This window comes from Manduca sexta, chromosome 28, assembly GCF_014839805.1.
Source record: "Manduca sexta isolate Smith_Timp_Sample1 chromosome 28, JHU_Msex_v1.0, whole genome shotgun sequence".
Classification (NCBI taxonomy): Eukaryota; Metazoa; Arthropoda; class Insecta; order Lepidoptera; family Sphingidae; genus Manduca; species Manduca sexta.
Window position 1 is genome coordinate 13,130,699 of NC_051142.1, and position 17,779 is coordinate 13,148,477.

The 17,779-nt window shown below is 35.3% G+C and overlaps 1 protein-coding gene across 1 annotated transcript; it reads right to left on the reverse strand.

The window, feature by feature from the left end:
• Positions 1–1,121: 1,121 nt before the first annotated feature.
• On the reverse strand, positions 1,122–17,497 carry LOC115447845 (exonuclease 3'-5' domain-containing protein 2). The gene is made up of 10 exons (XM_030175085.2): positions 17,088–17,497; positions 15,732–15,888; positions 13,518–13,718; positions 10,865–11,103; positions 3,942–4,097; positions 3,447–3,649; positions 2,935–3,100; positions 2,495–2,656; positions 1,889–2,056; positions 1,122–1,442 (listed from the first exon to the last, which is right to left on the reverse strand). The coding sequence occupies exons 1-10, from the start codon at positions 17,264–17,266 to the stop codon at positions 1,370–1,372; spliced, it is 1,704 nt and encodes a 567-aa protein (XP_030030945.2). The 5' UTR covers positions 17,267–17,497; the 3' UTR covers positions 1,122–1,369.
• Between the last annotated feature and the right edge of the window lie 282 nt (positions 17,498–17,779).

Below are 17,779 nucleotides of genomic sequence, written 5' to 3' on the forward strand. Positions count from 1 at the left end.
TCAATCGTACATATCGCACCTTTAGAACTAGGTGGCAAGGCAGTGAATTGGTCGGTCGTGGCGAAAGTGAAAATCTGTTTAAAAATATATAAAATTTGAATTCAGTCACTTTGTTCTAAGAATGTGATATATGCTATGTAAACCTTGGAACTGCGTTTGGAATCCGGTTTCGAAGCTGCGTTTATCTACACACTTTTACTCTAACATAGGTATCGTGATTCTTTGCTAAGGATCGAGGCTAGATTTTAGTAGTAGACTTACATAATATCATAAAATCATGCTTGTATCCCAACGGCTGACAGAACTCTATGGTCCTAGGATATTTTCATCTGCTCAGTATTTTCTGAGTATTATTTTTATTATATATTGCCCCAATATTACAATTCTCTTTCATTTGCCCGGAGATGGAAATTTGAAGGGCGTGGTGTGTGTGTTGTATGTATTGTTTCCATATATATTATAATTCTCTTTGATGTATTGTATTCCGTATGAGTAGGCAGAGACTATGAATAATGTTAATGTACGTTCAATTTAATTAATACAACAAATTAAGATTTACAAAATAAATATATTATGATTCTTTGTCTTTTAAAAAAAATGTGTATTTTACAATATACTTACTTCATAACATATATTTAATTTCTATTGTACAAAATTTTATTACATCGTTAAACTGATTCACTCAAAATAATACTTCTGTACTAAACATTTTAGAATGACTCTTTGACAGATTTTATACAAATGGATTTCAACATAGCCACGTAATTATTACGTGTCATGAAACCTATAGCACGACCGATCAGAGATAGCCGACCTGAAGTTAGGCAAGAGATCCACCGGTCTTTCGTCATCCACAAATCCCACGAAAAATTATCCTTAATCCACTCGCAACTAATTTCAAAGCAGTCATCTCTGAGCGAATGTAGCTTTTTTTTGTACGGGCAAAACAAAGTGGCTCCACTGCACCTAATGGCAAATGGAGTGGAGTCCAATAGAATGTCGACCGATGAGAGATGATTACCCCTTCACAGTCAACACAATTATGCCAGCCAGTCGGAACCGGATATACACAGGTAGATCCCGGAACGCCACACAATTAAAATATCCTACCACCGGCAAAATAGAAAACCATGGACATTTTATTGTATTAAACTATGTTCACGTATAAATAATACTGTCTTGCAATGGTATGTAGGTACATAGGAATCATGTTAAAATATTAGATCTTGATGATATGCTTAGTGTTTAGTTTTGTACAAGCATCGACATACGACATCTGTGTCGTCCCAAAATTTGTTTCATTATCTTATCCATTGCAGGACACGAGATTTCCTTATCCAGGGGTAACCCGCCGCAACGATGCTTCATTTTACGTCCAAGTAACTCCAATCTGCTTCAGATCTTCTTCAGACAATCGGCCCTCATTCCATTTAACACGCAACCTAGAATGAAAAAAATAAAAACAAACTAAATTTATTAATTGTAACCATGACTCAGTACAATAGTTATATACAATGTGACACTGTATAAAGTAATCCCCGTATTCATAGACGTTTTTATTGAAGGACGGAGCATTGCTGTGATAACTAGTCTGTTTCTCAGCTTTGATTATCTGACAGCGTGCTGTTTATTCAGCTTTGTTTATCTGAGAGCCAACTAGATTCAAGTTGTATCACAATATTAGCCAATCACAACGAGCTTATGTCTACGCACTGCAAAGGGTGCCATGCCGTCAGCACTGAGAAACAGACTTGTTATCATAGCAATACTCCATCCTTAGATAAAAATCGCCTATGAATAAGGGGTTAGTTTACAATATATCTATATTAAGGATTTCACAAATCATATTTAGGTTTGCGAAAGGTTATTTATTTACATAATTTTGTACCTCTCCTGGTTATGTTTAGTGGACCACAAGTCTGGCATGTATTTAGGCTTCATGGTGGACAAAAAGTGCTGTCGCCACATCTCCTCCAGCTTTAGCAGCCCTCCGTCACTCTTTTTGAAATACTCCGTCACTCTTAATCCGTGAGATTCATAATCTTCGTTTTCAATACTGCAACAGAATGTAATAATGTACTTGAACTGACAAAAATTCAAAGTTCCCTGTTTTAAAAAAAAGTTATTGTAGCGATGTTTTTAATTAGGTCTATGGTGCGCAAGCGCAACAAATTATATTCAAATAATTAATTGTATAATCATATTCAGTTCTAAAATATGCATGTTCGTATGAGGAGCTTTTAAAAGCAATATAGACGAACATATTGTCGATATAATTAATACAGTAGTCCTTAAAATATCAAAAGTATTGATGTATAAAACTATTTATCATCAATCAAATTGATTACGACTATTTAAAACATCGATAAATACATTATTAAACTAACATTTAATAATATTCATATATGTATAGTGAATACAATATCAGGGTGCAGCTATATATATTTTGAAAGACTGGGTAAAAAGGAACTATTTCATGACTATCTGTACTAACACAATCTGGATATTGGCGGCGTCGTGGAGTAGCTCCTGTGTGATGTTTTCGGTCTGCAGGTAGTGTTGCAGCAACACGTCCTCGAGCTCTCGGCGTCGGCTCTCAGGCAACACGTGCTTCTGTGATTGATAGAGTAGCGCACGCGCCGCTGAACGGATTTTCCTGTTAACAATACCACGTTTATTTTTTTTCCTTGTAAAAATTCCAATATTTTTCTTGGCACCTGATAACATACATACAATGCCGTCTAAAAATAGATGAAGCGAAAAGGAAAATCGTCTATCATGACTGTTGTCACTTCATTTGACGTCTACTTATTGATTAGATCCCTAACAAATCAAGAGTAGTTTCCAAATATCCCACGAACCCCTGTACAGCTGGTATCTCGTAACAAGTTTTGTTTAATACATTGCAGCCTAAACAGAGTGTCATATACTGACTTGGTGACAGGGTTCTCCCAGGTCCTGGTGTGTTCGTGTCGCGGCAGCGGCGCGGCGCACTCGGCGGCGAGGCGCTCGCGCAGCGTCTGGTCGCGCATGTTGCTCGCGCGGTGGCACTCCGCGCACAGCAGCACCACGTCGTGCGACGAGTGGTCCTTCATGATCTCTGCAACCACACACCCCAATATCATCGATCAAGAGTAATTACGTTTGGTGGGGGAACACATTATTGGTAATACAAAATTGAAAATAGTGATAGATTTCGCTATGCCGAGGTATGATAAGTATCGGGGGCCGAAAGAGGGTCGAACGCAGACTGCAAGATCGAGCATTATGTACTTTAGCAACTAATTGCATATTACACTCGATAAGTCAATATCATTTGCAGTTGCTGTAAAATAGTAGTGACGATCCGCGGCCACGCGGTGGCATTGTTAGGGAAGGTTCCAGGTATTCCAGGCGATAGACATAGATGATGATCTCAACTGTCCACACTCTCATAGTGTACCAACCTGGAAAATACTTCCTGTACTCTCTGGGCACGACGTTCTTGCGGATGCATGACGTCTCGCCACTGCAAACGACGCACTTGTTCTCCTTCGTCAGCTGGTAGTATCGGCCCACGTCGCCGACGCAGCGGCCGGCGGGCTCGAAACGAAGGCGGACCGTCAATGGAGATTCGGTCACCACATCTGCTAGTTCCTTCTCTACGTACCTAAGGAATTCAAAAATATATATATTACGATTATTCGTACATTTACACAGATAAGTATCGAAACTATGGCAGGAGGGTGCAGTTTGCATTGATACATGCAGCGGGTAACTTAATTTAACCGGTGAAGTAAATGTAATGACTAGTCAATAGAGACTAAAATTTCTTTCGAGGAGACTTTTAATTAATGTTTCTTGTCCACTTTCCTATTTGTCTATTTTTATAATCGTAAAATAAGAATCATTCAGAAGAGCTAATTTGAACAAATTATTTTATACGCAATTAGTTTTCTCACCACATCGCCTTCTTGTCGTCACAAGTGCACAGCAGTTCACCGTCAGGCGCTTGCATGAAGCAGTTGTGGTACAGAGGCTTGGACCTGGTCGCATGCGGGTATGGCTTTTGAGATACCGGCGTGCCTTTGTTACATCGGGGGTCTTTCACTTTCGGACTGAAATAACACAATTTTATACCGACTCCCTGAAGGTAAAATAGACTTACGCCCGAATACTCAAACGCTACTTAAATATTTAAGATGGCCTCACGGATTTAAGCAGTTGTTATTTTTGAAATTGGTATACTGAAACGTCACTTATTTCCTAACCTTAAATTTAAGGCTACGAAGGTTTAAGGTCCGCTTATTGATTCAAACGGTATTCACAAACCCTGCTTAAAGTTTGGCAGCTATTTAAGGCCGCCTTATATGGCTGTTAATTGAATTTAATTTGAGAGTGCTTACGACTACTCTCAAATCTTTACGCTAAAATATTTATTGTTGTGTTAGTAATTATATTCTCTTTCGATCTATTAAAATGTCTTTTTATTCACTATCATCACTGTCTGAAGAAGAATATAGTGTCAATCGAAGAAATCGAGAGAAATTAGACACTTTCGAAGAGTACAGTGATGATGAATTTAAAAGAAGATTCCGACTCAGCAAGGAAACAGTTCTTCATTTATGTTCATTAATTCAGGAATTGTCCTAAATTATGCTTTTTAATTCAGGAATTGTCATTTCAGGAATGTTCATTCATCATATTGATTTAATCTGGATATTGATCCAGCCTAGCCGGTCATAAAAAGAAATACCAGATATTGATTGCCCTTCGTTTCTTTGCCACAGGCACCTATCAAAGGGTCATCTGGGATATTTTTCATGTGTAGTAACCTACGGTACATCATGTTGTACTCATATCATGGAACTAGTTGTGCCTGTGCTTATATCATGGAACTAGTTTTGCCTCTGCCTACCCCTTCTAGGATGATTAGCTTTATTATGTGTGTATGTAACAGTTTTAAGGGAAATAAATTTTATTGAAAGTCTGAACATGTCTGAATGAAGAAATAATTATTAGACAAGCAAGAAGAAACTTTATTGTAATTATTATATTTTTTAATTGTAATTCTTATATATCAGACATATAAAATTTCATTACAGACATTTTGTTACACATAGTACATACTATATATAAATGCCTGCAGAAGTCTATTTATTGAATAAATTATTGATTGATTGATTGAATATATATATATATATATATATATATATATATATATATATATATATATATATATATATATATCACACAAGAGAACCCACGGCCTCTCACTTCACAGCCGGCTACTAGCCCACAGATCACTGCCTGTGTTCCTCACGGGAGCTGCCAATAAAACAAATATATTTTTAAAAAATATTTAACAAAAAAAAATATCAGCCACATGATATCCATTGCTGAACAAAGGCCTCCCGCAAAAATTTCCAGATTGAATGTCGGAAGCAGCCCGCATCGAGCAATGCCCTTTTTTCTTAAGGCGATACCTCAAGGTCAAAAATTTAATATGACGAAATTTTAAAGGCAGAAATATCCATGATTATTAATTATTTTTACGTTTTTCTTTCAACTGCGAGAACTAATCACTAACTAGACGTGAATTTAAATTCTTTACTTGCCAATACTTGTTTAGTTACCCAGATTAAAGCCGAAACAAAATGTATGAAAATGGACCTTGAGGTATCGCCTTAATTAAGTCGATGGGCCTTCAAATAAATCCAATACTAAATACTTACTTTTTCACTATATCCAGCAGTTCTTGTTTTTTTATTTAGGCATAATGTCAACCCCTTTTTTGGGTTTTGTTACTTGAAGACTCCATTGATAATTGACATAATTACAAAATAGAAACTTCTGTGGTAAGACACGAAATAAGAATCAAAGAGAATACATACTACGTAAGAATAAGAATTATGAATATTGTTAACAAAGAGAATATAATCACTACGATTTAATTGTTGACGAAAATTTGACAGAAGTTTTTTTTCTAAAGTGACTAATGTCAATACTGATCATGCTGCCAAATGGCAAGTATAAATAAGTTGGAATGTATTTACTACATCAATGTTGAGAATTTTATAATTAAAAATAATTTTTAATTAAACTGCGTATTACGTTATTTGATTTTTTTTTATGTTTCATAAATCTTCTGACTAAGCCCCGAAAAATGTGGCAACTAATTAATGACCTTTCTAAGAACAAAATACGAGAAAATGTCGGACCGGACAAGCTTCAAACTAATTCTGGTACCATAACAGATGAAAAAGAAATCTGCGAATACTTTAATACATACTTTTCGACTATTGGCTCATCACTCGCAAATTTGATACCAGACAAATTTAAAAATAGTCAGGTACCTCGTAATTTATTAAATACCAGTAACGATGTAGTGTTTCAGTGTATCAGACCGACAACCACGGATGAAGTAACCAAGATCATTGATACTCTAGACTCAAACACTGGTAGCGGCATTGATGGCATCAATACGAAGTCTATAAAATGCATAAAACATATGTTAGCTAACGAACTTACGGCGTGGATCAATGACAGTATAGAGCAAGGCATTTTTCCAGATAGCTTAAAGATCGCTAAAGTGGTACCAATTTATAAAACTGATGATAAAACTAATCCCTGTAACTACCGCCCCATTTCTGTGCTCCCAGTTATTTCAAAAATATTTGAGAAAATTCTTTACATTCGTTTGGATACATATCTAAAGTCCCAAAAATTTTCTTATTCCCAAACAATACGGATTTCGACCCAAATCAAATACTCTTTCGGCGACAATCGATCTTGTAACTAAAATCAAAAGTAGAATAGATAAAAAACAATTGGCTTTAGGGATATTTATAGATCTTAAAAAGGCTTTTGATACAATCAGTCACGAAATATTACTGCAAAAACTATCTCATATTGGTGTCATAGGAAAAGCCCTCGACATTTTTAAATCTTATCTTCATAATCGTAGACAAATAGTAAAATATGGTAAACAACAAAGCAGTTCTAATATTATCACATATGGTGTATCACAAGGCTCAATTTTAGGTCCACTCTTATTCCTAATTTACATAAACGACATAAGTAAAATTGGCCTTAAAGGAGACATATCTCTATACGCAGATGATACGACACTTTTCTACTTTGGTCATTCGATTGAATCCTTAATACTTTGTGTTCAAAAAGATTTAAATTTACTTAATAATTGGTTTCAATCGAATTTATTAACCATCAATGTCGCAAAAACAAACTATGTCATATTTGCAGCTAAAAATAAAAAAAATATGCAACAATATACGTTTAACAGGAGCCCTTCACAGTATGAAAAATTGTCTTCCCAAGAATGTCCGTTACATAATTTATAATTGTTTAGTGAAACCACACATTGATTAGTTAATAGAAATTTGGGGAACTGCATGTAAATCTACCTTAAAAATAATAAAAAAACACACAGAATCGATTAATAAAAACTCTATTCAATTATAAACACCTTACATCCACACAAAAACTCTACAAAGACACAAAAATAATGAATATTAGGCAATCTTATAAATACTATACATGTGTCTTAATACACAAAATACTCAACAAAGAGATTCATACTCATCTGTCTTTTACGAAAAAACATCAAGTATAAAAAATTAAATTACGAAATGCAAATTATATTATTACACGTCCGCCTAGAACAAATTATGGGAAAAGAATTATTGAATTTGAAGGTGTTACAATCTATACTATTATATAAAGCTGAAGAGTTTGTTTGTTTGTTTGAACGCGCTAATCTCCGGAACCACCGGGTCAAACAGAAAAATTCTTTTTGTGTTGGATAGCTCTTTGTTCGTGGAGTGCTATAGGCTATATATCATCACGCTATACCCAGTAGGAGCAGAGCAGTAATGGCTAATCTCAGGAACTACCGGTTCGAACTGAAAAAATCTTTTTGTGTTGGATAGCCCTTTGTTCGTGGAGTGCTATAGGCTATATATCATCACGCTATACCCAATAGGATCAGAGCAGTAATGGCTAATCTCAGGAACTACCGGTTCGAACTGAAAAAATCTTTTTGTGTTGGATAGCCCTTTGTTCGTGGAGTGCTATAGGCTATATATCATCACGCTATACCCAATAGGAGCGGAGCAGCAATGGCTAATCTCAGAAACTACCTGTTCGAACTGAAAAAATATTTTTGTGTTGGATAGCCCTTTGTTCGAGGTGTGCTAAAGGTTATATATCATCACGCTATGCCCAATAGGAGCGGAGCAGTAATGGCTAATCTCAGGAACTAACGGTTTGAACTGAAAAAATCTTTTTGTGTTGAATAGTCCTTTGTTTATGGAGTGCTATAGGCTATATATCATCACGCTATAACCAATTGGAGCGGAGCAGTAATGGCTAATCTCAGGAACTACCGGTCTGAACTGAAAAATTCTTTTTGTGTTGGATAGCCCTTTATTCATGGAGTGCTATAGGCTATACTTAGTCTGGCCATAAATACTGTTACACTTAATTATAAAAAAATATTACATTTGAATTTCGAATCTGTCATTTTTATACGATTGTTCATTGTGTTTTCTCATTTTGGCGCCAATACATTGTAAAATATTTTGCGATATTAAAATGGTGTGGGGTGATAAAGAGAACCGAATCGCTGTGATAGCATTACACAAAGTAGGTATGGAGCCAAATGCAATTTTTAAAACTCTCCATACACTTGGTATTAGTAAAATGTTTGTGTACCGGGCTATTAATAGGTACAATGAGACCTCCTCTGTTTGTGACAGAAAAAGATCTGGCCGTCCACGTAGTGTTCGTACGAAAAAGGTGGTCAAAGCAGTAAGGGAAAGAATTCGAAGAAATCCTGTCCGAAAGCAAAAGATTTTATCTCGGGAAATGAAGATAGCACCTAGAACCATGTCGCGTATTTTAAAAGATGACTTAGGACTTGCAGCCTATAAGAGACGCACTGGCCATTTCTTAACTGATAATTTAAAGAAGAATAGGGTGGTAAAATCGAAACAACTACTGAAGCGGTACGCAAAGGGAGGTCACAGAAAAATTTTGTTTACGGATGAGAAAATTTTTACAATTGAGCAACATTTTAACAAACAAAATGACCGTATTTATGCTCAAAGCTCTAAGGAAGCTTCCCAATTAGTCGACAGAGTGCAACGTGGACATTATCCGACTTCAGTGATGGTTTGGTGGGGTGTTAGCTATGAAGGAGTGACTGAGCCATATTTTTGTGAAAAAGGTATCAAAACATCGGCACAAGTGTATCAAGATACCATTCTTGAGAAGGTAGTTAAGCCCCTTAACATCACCATGTTCAATAACCAAGTATGGTCCTTCCAGCAAGACTCGGCGCCGGGTCATAAAGCTCGGTCCACGCAGTCTTGGTTGGAATCGAACGTTTCGGACTTCATCAGAGCTGAAGACTGGCCGTCGTCTAGTCCCGATCTTAATCCGCTGGATTATGATTTGTGGTCAGTTTTAGAGAGTACAGCTTGCTCTAAACGCCATGATAATTTGGAGTCCCTAAAACAATCTATACGATTGGCAGTGAAGAATTTTCCCATGGAAAGAGTGCGTGCTTCTATTGATAACTGGCCTCATCGTTTAAAGGACTGTATTGCAGCCAATGGAGACCACTTCGAATAAGCTTTTTATATTTTTAATTGTTTTATATTTATGTATTAAACTGACACACTGTAAAAGTAATAAATGTTATTTGCAGTTAACAATTTTCTTTTTTCTTTATTACAATATTTATGGCAAGACTAGGTATATCATCATATCATCATATGTCCAATAGGAGCGGAGCAGTAATGAAACATGTTGCAAAAACGGGGAAAATGTTTTGAGAGCTTCCGTTGCGTGCGCTGCGTAAACGGTTAGAGTTATGCACCGATGATGTATGACGGGATTGTTCCTCTTAAAAAGTTCTACAAAAATATATTATAAAACAAAGTCCCCCGCTGCATCTGTCTGCCTGAACGTGTTAAACTAAAAAACTAGCCAACGTATTAAGATGAAATTTGGTATGGAGACAGTTTGTGACCCTGGGATGAACATAGCCTGCCGGGAAAATATATAGTGTGACTTTTGTAATGGAAAACTTTAGCCCCAAAAACTTTATAACGCGGGTGGAGCCGCGGGCAAAAGCTAGTATACAATATGTTGCCTGAAATGATAAAGAATTCTGCAACAACCACTGTTTTTAAAAGGAGATTGAAGGAGTATATTCTGGAAAATGTTATGTGACCCAAGATATGCTTTATCGATGCCGCATCCAGTCGCTGTAGTCCGTGTTTCTCGGTTTGCGATGTTTTTGTGCTTGTGACAAATTTGAGTTATATCGACCCGCTTTGGACTTGTATTTTGATGCATCGTCTGTTGTACGCTCGCAAAATGTATGTTATACTTAATGTAATTTCTCAGTGCGTGAATTAATTTGTAATTCTTAATGAAAAATAAAGTTTTCTAAACCCAATTATGCTGCGTGAAACGACACATAAATATCATTTTATTAAAATTATGTAAACGAAAACAAACTTTTTATAATCTATAGCAAATTAACTGCTCCTCAACTGAGTTTTCCGTAAAATCTTTTAATGTACGTTTGAGAATGCCATTTAAGTTAAGTAGTCTGTTAAATTTAAGTAGGCCTCAGACAAGTTGGTTGGTTGAGTAGCATTTCAGTATTCGGGCGTTAGAGGCTATAGACGTTGCCACTGCCTACGGTTGCATAAACACCGCTTGCGTTCAAAAACTAACGAACGATGAGCCGGAAATTATGCAATTTGTTTATTGTTACTTAAGTATTAATAATACGACAAATGTTTTGCATTATTAATATTTCATAAAAACTTAAAAATAATTCGTTACTCACACAAAGTCCTGTTTTCTGAACATATTCTGTTTGAAGTTTGTATTGGCGTATGGAGTGCACATTTGGTGCACGCTGTCCGCCACGCTGACGTCTGACCTCCGTAGCCATGCCAACAGACCTTTGTTGTTGTATCTGTTGAACAGCTGTACGAAGATTTTGATGGCAACGTGCGCGTCGGCGGCCGCGTATGATGTTTGTTTTGGGGATAGATGCGCCGCCTCCCAATTGCTGCAGCGGACCTTTTCACAACATAAGCAATTTTACGGACATGTAAACGAAAACTGTAACGTTTGATAGCTCAAAGTTTCGGATTCCTCAGGCATCGCTTCTCGCAGATGCATATTTTAGTGATGCATCATATTCTTCAGTTGTCTTATCTATTGGGAGGATGATTAGCATTACCTTTGAGATAACAGTAATAAAATAATTATAATATATTGTATTTTAAGGCTAAAGAGTGCATAGCCCGGCTTAAGTAACTATATAATTTCTAGTGGATACAATATTAACGCCCGAATACTCAAACGCCACTTAAATATTTAAGATGGCCTCACGGATTTAAGCATTCGTTATCTTTGGAATTGGTATACTGAAACGTCACTTATTTCCTAACCTTAAATTTAAGGCGACGAAGGTTTAAGGTCCGCTTATTGATTCAAACGGTATTCACAAACCCTGCTTAAAGTTTGACAGCTATTTAAGGCCGCCTTATATGGCTGTTAATTGAGATTAATTTGAGAGTGCTTGCGACTACTCTCAAATCTTTACGCTAAAATATTTATTGTTGTGTTAGTTGTTATTATATTCTCTTTCGATTTAATAAAATGTCTTTTTCTTCACTATCATCACTGTCTGAAGAAGAATATAGGGTCAATCGAAGAAATCGAGAGAAATTAGACACTTTCGAAGAGTATTTATGTTCATTAATTCAGGAATTGTCCTAAATTATGCTTTTTAATTCAGGAATTGTCATTTCAGCAATGTTCATTCATCATATTGATTTAAACTGGATATTGATCCAGCCTAGTCGGTCATAAAAAGAAATACCAGATATTTATTGCCCTTCGTTTCTTTACCACAGGCACCTATCAAAGGGTCATCTGGGTACATCATGGTGTACTCATATTATGGCACTAGTTGTGCCTGTGCTTATATCATGGAACTAGTTGTGCCTCTGCCTACCCCTTCTAGGATGATTAGCTTTATTATGTGTGTATGTAACAGTTTTAAGGGAAATAAATTTTATTGAAAGTCAACATGTCTAAATGAAGAAATAATTATTAGAGAAGCAAGAAGAAACTTTATTGTAATTATTATATTTTTTAATTGTAATTCTTATATATCAGAGATATAAACATTACATTACAGACATTTTGCTACACATAGTACATATATATAGATATGAGTACAATATGGTACATCATATTGTACTCATATCATGGAACTAGTTGTGCCTCTGCCTACCCCTTCTAGGATGATTAGCTTTATTATGTGTGTATGTAACAATTTTAAGGGAATTTAATTTTATTGAAAGTCTGAACATGTCTGAATGAAGAAATATTTATTAGAGAAGCAAGAAGAAACTATATTGTAATTATTATATTTTTTAATTGTAATTCTTATATATCAGACATATAAAATTTTATTACAGACATTTTGCTACACATAGTACATATATATAGAAGATGCTTGCAGAAGTCTATTTCTTGAATAAATTATTGATTGATTGATTGATTATATATATCATACAAGAGAACCCACGGCCTCTCACTTCACAGCCGACTACTCGCCCTCAGCTCACTGCTTGTGTTCCTCACGAGAGCTGCCAATAAAATAAATATAGTTTAAAAATTATTTAACAAAAAAAAAACATTATCAGCCACATGATATCCATTGCTGAACAAAGGCCTCCCGCAAAAATTTCCAGATTGAATGTCGGAAGCAGCCCGCATCGAGCAATGCCCTTTTTTCTTAATTCGATGGGCTTCCAAATAAATCCAATACTTACTTTTTCACTATATCCAACAGTTCTTGTTTTTCTATTTAGGTATCATTTCAACCAATTTTTTGGGTTTTGTTATTTGCAGACTGCATTGATTATATAATTACAAAATAGAAACTTTGTGGTAAGACACGAAATAAGAATTATGTTGTTAACAAACAGAAAATAATCACTACGATTTACTTAATTGTTGACGAAAATTTGACAGATACAGAAGTTTTTTTTTCTAAAGTGACTATGTCAATACTGATCATGCTGCCAAATGGCAAGTATAAATAAGTTGGAATGTATTTACTACATCAATGTTGAGAATTTAATAATTAAAAATCATTTTTAATTAAACTGCGTATTACGTTATTTGATTTTTTTTTATGTTTCATAAATTATGCTGCGTAAAACGACACATAAATATCATTTTATTAAAATTATGTAAACGAAAACAAACTTTTTATAATCTATAGCAAATTAACTGCTCCTCAACTGAGTTTTCCGTAAAATCTTATAATGTACGTTTGAGAATGCCATTTAAATTAAGTAGCCTGTTAAATTTAAGTAGGCCTCAGACAAGTTGGTTGGTTGAGTTGCGTTTCAGTATTCGGGCGTAAGTCATCTTGACTGTCATAATTATATAAAAAAACATCGCTGTCTCACCCGCCAACTCTTGTCCAAAGTGATACCGAGCAGTGTTTTAGCCAGGAAAGCCAAGCCACCTGTCTCCAGTCCGCATAGTTTTGCAATGTGTCTGATGTCTAGAGTAGACTGCAACGACACCGAGTAATCAGAGTATAGGTACTTAGCGTCGTCGGCGGCAGCCACTCCCACTTTATACACAGTTTCATCTTCCAGTAATTCCTGGAAAGATATTTTATAAGAATGAAATGTTCTTGTATTTTATATTCACGTTACCGGGATTGAAGTAGATCAGGATTTACACGATTTCTTAGTCCAATGTGCGCGTGCGCAGTAAGGCTAACTAATATCTCGAGTGTAAGCAGCGGTGAACTCTCAAGACCTCGGAACAAAGAAAAGAACACAAGACAGTAGCTATTACATGACTTTTGTGTTGTTTGTCATTACCCATGGATATTTCCGCCAGATTTAAACGCAGAATGTAATAATTCTTATTGCGCTACATTTTCAATACCGTATTTTTTTTTATAATAATTAAAAAAATATGGGTGCCATTGATAATGTGTCATCCAATAATAACACGGTAATGTAATCATTCTCAATCTGAATAAAATTGATTACAACTTTATAAATAGTCTGGAAAACGCTATGAATCACGTCGATAAAAATGTATCCGTATGAGTCTGTTTTACTGGGTTTACTGCAATGAGGGTACTATTGTGCCACCACGAGGCTAGTTATCAAATTACTCTCATATAAATACTTAAATTATTTAATAAGCAAACTTTTCCATGCGGTTTAATAGAGCTTCGGGATATCATTTCGTGTGTCACTTACAGCGATCCTTAAAGCCGAATACTACCCGAATAATACTACTACCAATCTTATCAAGGAACATATCTAGTAGCGGACCTCCCTCCCACACCCCTGACGACACCCTAATTAGTAACTCACGTTACCCCTCTTTAGACTAATTAGGAAAAAAAATACACTCATACGCCATAGAAATTGTAGAGATAAATTCCAAGTCCTCAAAATATCTTGCTATTTATTATAATCTATCCCGCAACAAACAGACAATGTAAGAACAGTCTGGACTAACTAATTTAAATCTAACGATAATAACACTTAAATACGTAACATAAAAAAAAAACATACACAGTCGTATTGAGAAACTGCTCCTTTATTGAAATCGGTTAATAACACATAGAATCAAAGGACCTCTTGTAACTAATTAATTTAACAATATAATATCTCACGAGGATAGTGTAATACCGTGTATGTGACGAAAAAAAAGTTTAGTATTATCAATATATCCTAAGTTTAATATAGTATCAATCTCATTTGGCCTTTTTACGTCCGTTAGGCGGTATTGCACTATGCCCGATGGTATGCGTAATGCATTATCTATGCGTTATTTTCTAAACCTATTACTAACCGACCTTGTGAATACTGACTAACCACTTGTTATTATGATGTAACAAAAAGCATTTTCGCGATATTCAAATCGCGGAAAATGGTTTAGTAAAGTTCCCGTACGCACATGAGTAATACTGTATGCGCATAAGTACTGAAACTAAACCGGAACCAAATGGCTGATGAAATCATGTTTATAATTTAAATTGATCTAAATTTAAATACTAGCTGTGCTCGCAACATGGTCTGTGTTATAAACAGAGAGTACATTTTCCTTGTCCATATATACATATGTGTCTGTATATGTATAGATAAGGAAAATCTACGATTTTATTATGTACATATTATGTACACAGTGGGAAAAATGTATGTCTCAACTGAAGCTTTTTTTGTAATATACATTTCGTTCGAATTTAGACTATTTTATGGTATTTTTATATCTAGCTAATTTGTCTTTCTTGACAGGATGCTAATCAAAATAAAGGCCCTCTAGGGCACTTCCTTTTTGAGCATCAGACCTCATATTCAACACTGGAGGAAATCTACGAATGAATATTGGAATCTGCAGGTTTAGTGCCCTTAGAGCCCTAGAGGAAAGTTGGAAGGGGATATCTGGAGGAGGAACTCTCCCTTTGTATTAACACAAACATGAAAGCATAATTACATATTACAATATTCATGCATAAGTCAGCAATATTAGTTGACATGTAACTGAATTCATAGCCAATGAAAATATGGATTTGTCTACGCCCTGCCTATCTCTAACAGTTCATGCTTGTTTATCAATACTTGCTATTTGTGAACACTGCAATAACTTACTTTTAATGATGTGGGAACACTTGTCATGCAATTCAACCTGAACAAGCCGCAGAGACCATCAATAGATGATAGTTGAACCAAAGCGACAGGGTTCCTCGTGCCATGTTCAGTAACCCATTCACAATCAAATCCAAGGGCTCTGTGCACTCTACACCGTCTAAAACAATATACATCATTACGGCCTTTATGGGGGAAAGGTTCAAACGGGAGCAATCAAAGTTACCCATTGTCATATGTAAATGGCTTGCTTTTAAGTTTACAGAGTGGTGATCTAAAAAAGTTTACTGTCGTCTTCTGGCCCCTTGTGCAAACACAGTGTCCCGGGCATTTGTCTGGTTCAACCCTGTGTGATGTGAGTTATACCAGTCTATGCATACAAGAATTGGGAGTTGTTAAATGATTTATTAGACATCTTCTATGTACAGCTAGCCTCAAATGTAATTGAACACCTTCAAAATATCATATCGCCCATACATGTTAAGTTTAAATGGTTTTTTTTTGTGTGTGAAGTAAAGAAAATATGTTTATTTTATTTTTGTGAAGAAGAAAAATATTTTGATACACGAAAGTGTAAAGGCGATTTGTAAATCCACATAGGCTAATAAGGTCAAATAAAAAAATATCAAATACATTTGAACAAAATTTTTATAATGCGTAATCCAAGACTGTACCACATTTTAAACAATTGTATTTTTCAAAAAGTACAACTAGTATTTTTAAAAATTAAAGGCTGACAAGGGATGTCAATATCTAGAGATATAAATAATAATGATGTGGATGAGGTACATTTCACCCTAAATAAAGTGTTTCAACTTAATTTTACATGACATTTAAAATATATTTAGTAATAGACAATATGAAACCTGATAGTTATTTTGTATTGTCTACCTTAAACTTAATATTGTCTTATGACATGCACGCATGCATTTTATTATTGCAATTTAGATGGAGAAATTACAAAATGTACATACATACTCACTCCTTTTTCCCTTTTTAGGGGTAGGCAGAGGTGTAAATACATTTCTCCAGCTATATAAGCTGCCATGCAATAGGGGATGAACCTATTTCAATTTACCAGACTATACTGACACTGAGAGGAAAACCCAATATCATTTTACTTCACCTGGGGGCTGAGATTCAAACTTTATACCTCAGCGCGGGAGTCGGACCGCATTGAGTACGCAATAACTACGACACCAAAGCAATAAAAATGTTATTACATATCATTAAATGAAATAAAATCTTTATTAATTCTGATTGCAAAAGAAATGAGATCTAAGGATTGTATGTAAAATTTACTCTAGAACTGGGCTGGGGGGTCATGAGTCCCATTTGACATCCTCTCAAATTACGTACCTTCGTAATTCTTTGACCACCCTGTCACACGCTTTTTCGGTATCAACTGTTTCAATTTCCAGGTTTAATGCATCCTCAGCTTCACGAATCTTGTACTTTTTACGAGTTAAATGATACACCAAACACACACAGCCCACCGCTACGGCCGCAGAGGTTAAGTATTGTGAATAGTATTGCATGACGTTTTGGTAGCCTATTCACTAGTTTATTTTATGATTTTTAATAAACGTAACCAGCGGTCGCTTCAGCTCGCTTTCAAGTTTGAAATAAATATGAAACAATTGTTACAGATTTTATATTATACTTTGTTTATCTATCTTTATTTATCGTTTGTATTCAAGCTATAGAGCAGACACAAGCTGATGAAATAGAGAAATTCCAATTACAGTTTGTTGTGATTGGCTGTATCGTGTCAATGTCAAGTTTGAAAAGCAGGAGACATACATGCTATATTTATATAAAAAAGAACATTGTCTTTGGCTAATGGAATATGAAAACAAAAATAAAGTAAACAAATGGAACAAAAATACATAAAGAAATCTTGAATAGAAGTAATCTCAAGATTCAAAGTTTTTTTGCATAACAGAAACAAATAAAAAACAAATTATACATTATAAATTCGCTGCAAATATTGTAGCAAATCACACTGCTCACCTTAGGCTGCTGTCCATAACGCATTTTGCGAAAACTAA

What these genes read in the sequence shown, in the direction of transcription:
- LOC115447845 (XM_030175085.2), bottom strand. Translation starts at nt 17,266, where the DNA reads ATGCAATACTATTCACAATACTTAACCTCTGCGGCCGTAGCGGTGGGC. An exon ending in GTGTTCCCACATCATTAAAA is followed by an intron (nt 13,719 to 15,731) that starts GTAAGTTATTGC and finishes ATATCTTTCCAG; the next exon opens with GAATTACTGGAAGATGAAAC. An exon ending in CTTTGGACAAGAGTTGGCGG is followed by an intron (nt 11,104 to 13,517) that starts GTGAGACAGCGA and finishes TGTTGTGAAAAG; the next exon opens with GTCCGCTGCAGCAATTGGGA.